Raw genomic sequence first — 9,831 nt, forward strand, 5'->3', positions numbered from 1 at the left:
CTGTTTGATGTTTAACACTTTTTCACAATGAAGAACCCAGCTGAGCTTCAAAAGTTTTTTCCTCCATCTTTTTTGTGCATTTTGGTTGGCCACTAAAGGTATCCCTGTTTTGGGGATTGTGGGTGTTATTGTGGTTTGCTGTATGGTCCAGCCAGCATGGCAACATTTGGAAATGATCCCTAGAGTAGGAATCCCTCTTTGTCTCATGGCTGTTTGGGTCTTTTCTCCCTCCCTCCCTCTCTGCCCCATAGAAGTCAAGGGGGACTCACTTTTGCGAAGGGCTCTTCCAAGGGGCTAGGATTCAGAGACATAGGTTCAATTTGCATTACAGAAATAGTGCACTTCAACACTGCTTTAACAGCCATGGGTCAATTCTATGGAGAGCTGGGATCTGTAGTTTTCTGAGCTATGTAGCCTCTCTCGAGAGCTCTAGTGTGAAAACAGACTACAAACCCCAGAATCCCATAGCATTGAGAAATGGCAGTTAAAGCGATGTCAAACTGCATTAATTCTGCAGTGCAGATTCAACCAGAAGCCATGTTATTCAGGAATATCATTATCCTAAGGGATCTTGTAGCACCTTTCAGACTGAGTGAAAAAAAGTTGTAGCATATGCTTTTGTAGACTTGCGTCTGGAGGTTTGTAGAAGAGAGTCATGGCAACCCTAGTAGCCAGAACCGTCTTTTGTCCTCCATTTTGGGAGAGGAGAGAGGGAGGCCGAATGGAGAGCTCCCTGGGAAAGAAGCTGTATCTCTCCAGGCTGAGAGGCCAGAGACCTAGGAGCAGGGCCTCTGCGGTTGGGGAAGAGTCGCTGTCTGAAGCATTGGACCTTCTGGGACCTTCCTTTTGTGCCCATGGAATACAACTGCTTCTTCCCACCAAGAACCCAAAATAGTCCTCTCTGAAATCCCTTTCTGGGAGCATTGGTGAACTGCCCTGGGCCCTACTATGTTGCAAGAAATAAAAATACACATTTGAAATAATGTACAACAGCTCATGCTTAAATAATACATGCCTTAAAAGTGACACCAGATTCTCCCCATCCCACCCTGGGCTTCCCTTTCAGGTTAAAATATGGTGGGCAAAGCATGACCCACGGCTCCATGCATCAGGCACTTCTCTGTAACCCACAGCGGTCAAAAATGTCTGGGGTCTTTTCGAGATCTTGGGATGTGAGGGGCATTTCCGCCATGTTTTGTGGGACCCCTGGGTCAATATAATGCCATAAGATGAGGTGTCCTCCGCTCACTTCCCAGAAGCATGGCGAAAACGTCCCTCATGTTGATGTTGATGTTTCTAATTGTTGCTTGCTTATTTTAACCAATTCTATTTTATATTATTGCCTATTGTTTTATACATATTTTGTAGATTGGCAGGTTTTATTTTTATTGACTTGATCATTTGTATGTACAGCACTGTGTACATTTACAGTGCTATACAGTGGTACCCCGGGTTACGAAATTAATTCGTTCCGCCGCCGCTTTCGTAACCAGGAAACTTTCGCTAGCCGAAAAGCCCATAGGCGCTAATAGCGAAAGCCGCGATTTGGTGCGAAATAGCGCCAAAAAGCACCAAAAGTTTTTTCGTAACCCGAAAAAACTTTCGTAACGCGGAACAGTTTTTTTAAATATTTTTTTTTCGTAACCCGGGAATTTCGTAAGCCGGCGCATTCGTATCCCGGGGTACCACTGTAGAAATAAACAATGATAATACTAATACTAATACTACTAATAATTATAATAATAATAAGTCACACTCTCTCAGCCTCAGAGGATGGCCATGGGAAACCCACTCTGAAGGAACCTGCCAAGATAACCCCTTCAGAGACTCCCATAAGGTCACCATAAGACCTGGAAACAACTGGGAGGCAGACCCCAAGAACAACATTGGGAAATAGGTGCAAGCCTTGCCTTGGGAAAGTGTAATGACTGGGCTCCAGTCAATGGAGGTCTTCTTCAGGCAGAAAAGGGAGGTTTATGCAAATGCAGAGTGACATCACTGCTACGGAAGGCTCTCTTGACCAATCAGAGAGCAAGATGAAGGTTCTTCTGGAAGCTTCCGTGAGAAGGAGATATAAGGCCTGAGAGACCATGAGACAGTTGGGGGAATTGTGTCGGTTGGAGATAGAGAGAGAGAGAGTTAAAGAGCGGATCTTGGAAGTTAGTCTCAGAATTGGACGCTTAGGTTTATTTATTGTTTTAATAGCTTTTATGAATTGAATATTATATACTTACAAATATTGTACCTGCAAGATTCTTAATATCTAGTATGACTTATATTTTAGTTATATTTTGTTATTTATTATAATCATCTCCTTAGAGAATGTACTACTCAGGCAGACCCAGCCATTTTGTGTTCCGGAGGCCATTTTGTGTTACTTGTGACTGTTGGGAATATTGTTCTAGAACCTTCTCTGAGCCTCAGTTGAACAGAGGCTTTTCTTTCTCTCCTGAGGCTCCAGAGTCAGAAGGAGGCCAGGCTCCTTGGGCCAAAAGGAAGGAAGTGTGTCCCTTTGTGTGTCTTTTGTGTCTCTTTTCAGAGAGGGTTTTCTTATTACAAAGCTCTGCTTCTTCTGGGGAACATGGGTTTTAAAAGGGATCAGAAATGGGGAGGATAGTTTTAATACAAGCCTTCTTCCTTCTTCTTCTTCACAAACATTGGGCTTTGGCTTCTAAGAGGAGTCTAGTGCTGCAAAAAAGGCCAAAAGTGGCTCCTTTGGGAGGTTTTAAAAGCCTCCCCAGTTTCCTTATTGAGAAATTTTCAGGGGAGAAGGAACGAGGCAGATTAGAATAACTCATATGACCAAGACAAACATACAAACAAACAACAACAAGAATAAGGATTAGTCAGAAAAACAACCTGCTTATATTTTTAAAAATCAAAACCATTTTTAACAGGATAAAAATTCGACTTGGGTACTTTTATCCTTTTACAACCGACTCAGGCTGTATCTGCACTAGAGAAATAATCCAGTTCGAAACCACTTTGACTCTCCTGGTTCCATCCTGTGGAATCCTGGGATTTGTAGTTTCTTGTGGCATGAGAGCTCTCTGGCAGAAAAGGCTATGTGTCCCAAAGGTAAAATCCCAGGATTCCATAGCACTGAGCAGTTAAAGCAGTGTCAAAGTGCCTTATTTCTATAGTGCGGATCCAGCCTTCTTGGGAAAGGGGCTGATGCTGGGGAAAAGAGGAGGAATGCAGAAGGAAAGGAGGACGGACGGACGGACGGAGGGCCACCTGCAGCTGGACTGGCCTCCCTGAGCAGTCAAGACCTGAGCTGGGTTGTGGACGATGGACACTCTTAATATTAATATTGATATCTCTCACTATTGATGGTAATTAAGTTGGGGATCAGGTTCCTCCTTTCAATAGCATCTGGAAAATGTTTAGGTGTTGTGAAGGTTTGGAAATACTGTTTGGGGACTTTTTGTGTTCTCACAGCCATCAGGTGCGATCAGGAAAACTTTCTTTAGGATCAGAAATCCTGTTTGGGGTCGCTTCTGACTTTGGGGCCTTTTCATCCTCCATTTGGGTTCACTGAAGGTCTCAAACTGCCAACTGCCAAGCGCTGAGGCAGAGGCAGCCATTTTGTGTTCTGGCAGCCATTTTGTGCTGCTTGTGACTGTGGGTAATATTGTTCCGGAACCTTCTCTGAGGCCTCAGTTGAACAGAGGCTCCTCTTTCTCCAGAGTCAGAAGGAGGCCAGGCTCCTTGGGCCAAAAGGAAGGAAGTGTGTCCCTTTGTGCCTCTGGCCCTCCATTTCAGGAGAAAGGAAGGAAGGAAGGAAGGAAGGAAGGAAGGAAGGAAGGGAGGAAGGAAGGAAGGAAGGGGTCTGTGGGGGTCTGAGGAAGAGGAGGCAGGGGACTGAGGGCCAGTGTGGAGGCTGGGCTTTGGGGGCTGGGAGAGAGGTGGGAAAAAGACCCTCCCTTTGGGCCCTAGCTGGGGAGGGTCCCACCGGTCCTTGCCTCCCCCTTTGGGAAAGGAGACCCCCTCAGCCCCCTAGAGTCACTCCTGCCACTCATTCCTAAAATGGCTGGGACTCAGAGGAGTTTCCTATGCATTACCTTCTGCCCTCTATGGCCATTGGCACTGACCTTTCCCCATTGCCTTCCCTCCCTCAGCCCTGTGGACCTCCTCCTCCTTCGCACTCAGAGCAACCCTTCTCTACGGCTGAGGAGATGGCCTCTGACCCGGGGAAGCTCCGGCCATAAAGGACTGCAGAAGAGCCCTTTCTGGGGCTGCAGGAATCAGGGTCTTTGTACTGAAGGTAGGCCTTCATTCCTGGAGCTGGAAGAGGACTTTTGTTTAAATGTTTCAGTCCAGGATTGTGTGGAAAGGTTGCAGCTGAGAGAGTGAGCCCATGCTTTGCAGGCATAAAGCCCCAAATTCAGTCTCTGGCAGCATTGTCTTTCCAAAAGGTGGAAGTGAAATTTCCAGACCCCAGAGACACAGTGCGCCAGCCTATACATTTGATTTTTGTTGTATAAGTGCAACATATTCAGCAGTGTGCATCTTTTTAAAAAGTATACAAGGAAAAGTGAAGAAATCGTCATTTTGACAATAGATCCATTCAGAAACAATGCACACAAATGTACATGCCTCAATTTCTATGTGGCTTTAGCAAGCAGAGGGAGGAGGTGCATACTTCATGCTCCTGCTATGACTGACATAACAAAAACAGCAGTTACGCTTAGAGAAATAGTATCATCTACAAAAATGAAATAATTATTTTGACCAGTGTCTAAATGGGGAGGGGGCCATGATGAGGGGAGACCATGGATCAGATCTCTAAGGTAATGTAGCTCTTATGCAGCCCAGGAGCTACAGCTTCTCCACCTGGGACATAAAGCAGGTCCTCCCGCTCCTCCTCTGTGTGAAAGAGAAGTCAGATTCTCATCAGTCATGATGACACAGTGATTTTGAGTGCTGCAGGGTTTCTAGCCAAAGCAAGCCTAACCCTTGTCCCTTTTCTCAGGAACTTCATCTTGGACACCTTGTACACAGCTTTGGAGTGTCTTTTGTTGGAAGTGACCAAAGTGCAGGGCCACCAGGATAACCCTTTCCACACGATGGCCAACACAAAGGCCAAGCAGAGGGAACTGGGCTCCAACAGAAAGAGGCTTCATAGGTACAACAACTCTTTGGTAAGTTGCCATCCTGACTGTTAATTTCATCTGTGTCTGGGCCGGCTCATGAATGTAAGTAGAGAACATACTGTCCCAGTTCGACAGAGAGAGTCCTGGTTAATCCTCTATTTCACTCCTCCTCCTCCCACTTTCCCCCTTCTCCTCAGGTCAGTTCAGTTGCTGCAAAATGTGTTCCAAGTTCAAAAGAGTGTGCGTCCCATCAACTTAAAAGAGGAGAAAGGGGAGGAGGGAAGGGGGCAGGATCTTTCTCTTGCCAGGAGTCGGAGCAAAAACAAACTTCTGTACCCTTCCTCACTTGTGTGATCATTATAATTAACAACTTTGGCCATCTGGACCACCTTCTGATGTTGCTTGTCCACATGAGTCTTTCTTTCCCAATCTGTGAAATGCTGGGGGATATGGAAGAATATCTCTGGACTTAAATTGAGGGTGGTCCCAGTGGCCCTCAAGCCCAGAGTACTCCCCAGAACTGTTTTTTGAAAAGGAAATTTGCCTCTCAAATTAGGTGAGATATGGCTAAATGGTTCATTGGTGACTAAATGTACTATCCATGTTGGGATAGTCAGTATCTTAATCAATCAATAATATTCCAGAAATGGCCTAATTTATATTGTTTATCATATTATATATTATATTGAAAGAATTTAAGACAAACTGGATCTCAAAGGCTGTAGCTTTTTCTTGCTTGCAGAATTTAAAGTTTATTTCCTGGACTGATTTCTGCAGTGTTGAAATAATATTTGCAGTGCACCATGTGCTTTCCTCCCCTTCTGTTTAGTCATTTTCTGGATGAGGGCTATTTTCTGTTGCAGGTGACCTTTGCGGATGTGGCAATATATTTCACTGAGGAGGAATGGAAACTGTTGACGAAGAAGCAGAGACTGATGTACAGTTCTGTTATGATGGAGAATTATGAGAATGTGGCCTCTGTGGGTAAGGAACCTGAATCCATTTCCCTTCCTGTGAAGACTGAGGGCCCTTTCATAATTCACTGTCAGAGCCCTATGATTCCACTTTAGAATTATAGAATCAAATAGTTGAAATAGACCACAAGGACCATCTGGTTCAATCTTCTGCCATGCAGGAAGAGACATTCAAAGCATCCCCAAGAGATGGCTATCCAGCCTCTGTTTAAAAACCTCCAAAGAAAGAATCTCCACCAGACTCTGAGGGAGTATATTCCACTGTTGAAGAGCTTTTACTCTCAGGAAGTTCCTCCTAAAGCTTAAGTGGAATCTCTTGTCCCTCTGGCTTGCATCCATTTTTCCATGTCATTTTCTCTGGAGTAGCAGAAAGCAAGCCTGCTCCATCCAGAATATGACATCTCTTCAAATATTTGAACAGGGCTGTCATATCCATTCTTTACCTTCTCTTCTCCAAGCTAAACATACCCAGTTCCCTAAGTCGTTCCTCAGAGAGCATGGTTTCAAGACCGTTCTCCATTTTGGTTTCCCTCCTCTGGACATGCTCCAGCTTCTCAACATCTGTTTGAATTGTCGTCCCAGAACTGGACACAGGATTATTGCAAGAGAGCCCTAACCAAAACAGAATAGAGTGGCACTATTACTTTCCTTGATCTTGACACTATACTCCTATTGATACAGCCTAGGATCACATTGGCCTTTTTAGCTGCTGCATAACACTGTTGACACATGTTCAACTTGTGCTGTACTATGATTCCTAGTTCCCTTTCACACATAATTTAATTGTCATAACAACTTCTTATGGAATCTTGGAATTTCTAGTTTTAGTGAGGCACTATTGTTCTCCACTTTGTAAGGTTTCTAAATATCAAATCCTAAACTGCCAATTCTGGAATGTTGTGGGACGCAAGCGCTATGCTTTTAGGGGAGTTTGGTACTTAGCTCAATAGAGTGAAATAGTTTTACTGGGGCAATAGTGACCTCTGGACTCAGCCAATCTATAGCAGGTCCTGAATCAATCAGATCTTCAGAGGCATTTGAAATAGGTTTTTGTGTTTTATTTAGGGGTAAAGCAAAACACACAGACACATACATATAAGTCTTCATGCACACACACAAGAACTAGGTAACAAAGGTGGAGTGGTGAATAGATGTAAGGCTTTGATAATGGTGATACGTTATCTATCCAGATCTTTATTCCAATTGCTGAGGATTTGAAATAAGGAGAGGTCCGTAGTTCCCATGACAATTGGGGTTGGTGAGTGCATTGAGGTGTTTAGCCATGAAAACAAACAGAGTGTCTATCTGTAACTGGACTGACACCGAAGAAAAGCAAGTCGGGGCTGATATTTATACTGAAATTGGTGCTTGGAGGCAGAAACTGTGGGTTCAGAAAAGTTTATATCACTTTAGAATATTTCCTTTGTGGGGGAAGAATGGTGTGAAACAAACTGAATGCAATGGGTTTTTGATGCAAATACATCAGACAAAAGGGATTAGCTCACTGCCTCTCAGATTCTTGTTGGCTCTGAATTTTGATTGCGTTCACAAGCCAATGTACACTACAATCTGAGGGTGATGCACCCAGATACAGCTCAAAAATATCATAGCAGAGTACGGAAGCAAATATCCAGATATAGGAATTGGCAATGCAATGACGACTTTTCACACTTAAAAATAAGTCACAAACACAGTCGATTTCATCGAAATCCTTGGAGGTTCTCTATCTTGAGTTGCAAAATAATACAAATATTTGCAAGCTCTCCTCTCCGACTTCCATCAACTTCACCATCTCTTGCTCACACAACTCAGATCCAATCCACTCCAATCCTCATGTGAGCTGCATACTGTATTGGTTGTGAGTCATCTCCTGGTGCCACATAGCATGAAACATCCTCTGCAGTTAGCTTGCATATGCCATGTGCTCTGACTCAGCAGTCTATGGCCGTCTCACAGGATATGATGCCACCTGTCAATCAAAGTATTTTTGCACATGTTTAATTGAATATTTTTTTTCAACAGTCCTTTGACTATCTTCTTCTACTGATTCCCTCAAGGCAGTCCCCATACAGTCTCTTCTTTGCTAGCTCCTATGAGTAAGAATGCAACCATTCAATGGATTTAGAGGCATAAGCAGCAGGGTCATGATTAGGTTACTCACAGCAACTTTATTAATTTAATCTCTAAGAAGGAGGGATTAATGAGGGCTAAATCATGTGGTAACACCCTCCTTTGTTAAGTCTTATTTTCAGTCTCATCTGTAATTGTCCTTCTTTACAGAAAAACATTTGAGTTATGAGAGAGTCCACACAGGAAAGAGGTCACAAAAATGCCAGCGTTGTTTGAAATGTTTTTCTCGGAAGTCAATCCTAATGATACATCAGAGAGTCCACACAGGAGGGAAGCCATACAAATGCCAGCATTGTGGGAAATGTTTTCCTTGGAAGTCATACCTAGGGAAACATCAGAGAGTCCACACTGGAGAGAAGCCATACAAATGCCAGCGTTGTGTGAAATGTTTTTCTCGGAGGTCAATCCTAATGATACATCAGAGAGTCCACACAGGAGAGAAGCCATACAAATGCCAGCGTTGTGGGAAATGTTTTTCTTTGAAGGGAGACTTAGTGAAACATCAGAGAGTCCACACAGGAGAGAAGCCATACAAATGCCAGCATTGTGGGAAAGGTTTTTCTCAGAAGTCAAACCTAGTGACACATCAGAGGGTCCACACAGGAGAGAAGCCATACAAATGCAAGCATTGTGTGAAATGTTTTTCTCGGAGGTCAATCCTAATGATACATCAGAGAGTCCACACAGGAGAGAAGCCATACAAATGCCAGCGTTGTGGGAAATGTTTTTCTCAGAAGTCAGACCTAGTGAAACATCAGAGAGTCCACACAGGAGAGAAGCCATACAAATGCCAGCATTGTGGGAAATGTTTTTCTCAGAAGTCACACCTAACGGCACATCAGAGAGTCCACACTGGAGACAAGCCATACAAATGCCAGCATTGTAGGAAATGTTTTTCTCAGAAGTCACACCTAACGGCACATCAGAGAGTCCACACTGGAGACAAGCCATACAAATGCCAGCATTGTGGGAAATGTTTTTCTCGGAGGTCAGTCCTAGTGAAACATCAGAGAGTCCACAGAGGAGAGAAGCCACACAAATCCTAACATTATATTTGTCAATAACGAATACAAAAAATACAGAATACAGAAAAGGCTCTTGTGATCTTATTTGTAAAATTTCTCTGTCAATATGTCTCTATGTTTTCAAGTTGGATTTTGTTAAGTTTAGGTTTTAATTGCCAATAGTATAGATAATTGCTTTGGGTTGTCAATTTGGCTGGGGATTGTGGGTTGTGGTATAGGTTAGATAGATGGGAGGTTGGGATTTGTTGCAGCTGGTTAGAATAGTTATGGGAATTATAGCTTTTGCAATGTGTGGGATTTTGGTTTAAGAAAGGTGGGGGCAGGTATTAACAGAAAGGGCTAGTTTCTGGGAATGGCAAAAGGGGGCCTAGTTACCTGTGGGGCAGAGACTGTGGGAATTGGAGGTGGGGGCTAGGTTTGGAAGAGGGTGATGTTTTAGGTTTTAGGGGTTTTAATATATTGTTTGTATTGGAGTGGTCAGTTCTGGCTTAAACACTGAATTTCTATGTCTTCTCAATAAAGTTCTTTACTGTTTCAACACACTGGACTTTGATGCACAGAGTTTCTGAATTTGCCCAAAACTGACCCTTTCTTCTCTCCTCAGTT

General features: G+C 43.6%; 1 protein-coding gene across 1 annotated transcript in view; it reads left to right on the forward strand.

Moving 5' to 3' along the window:
* LOC149301496 (uncharacterized) overlaps positions 1–9,582 on the forward strand; it is a 303,670-nt gene extending 294,088 nt beyond the window's left edge. The window contains exon 8 of the mRNA XM_089484296.1: positions 8,601–9,582. Coding sequence (XP_089340422.1) covers positions 8,601–9,246 — 646 coding nt within the window. The 3' untranslated portion in view covers positions 9,247–9,582. The remainder of the gene's footprint in view (positions 1–8,600) is intronic.
* Positions 9,583–9,831: the final 249 nt, after the last annotated feature.

This window comes from Sceloporus occidentalis, unplaced genomic scaffold (assembly GCF_023333645.1).
Source record: "Sceloporus occidentalis isolate IW3139 unplaced genomic scaffold, rSceOcc1.0.p SCAF_21, whole genome shotgun sequence".
Lineage (NCBI taxonomy): Eukaryota > Metazoa > Chordata > Lepidosauria > Squamata > Phrynosomatidae > Sceloporus > Sceloporus occidentalis.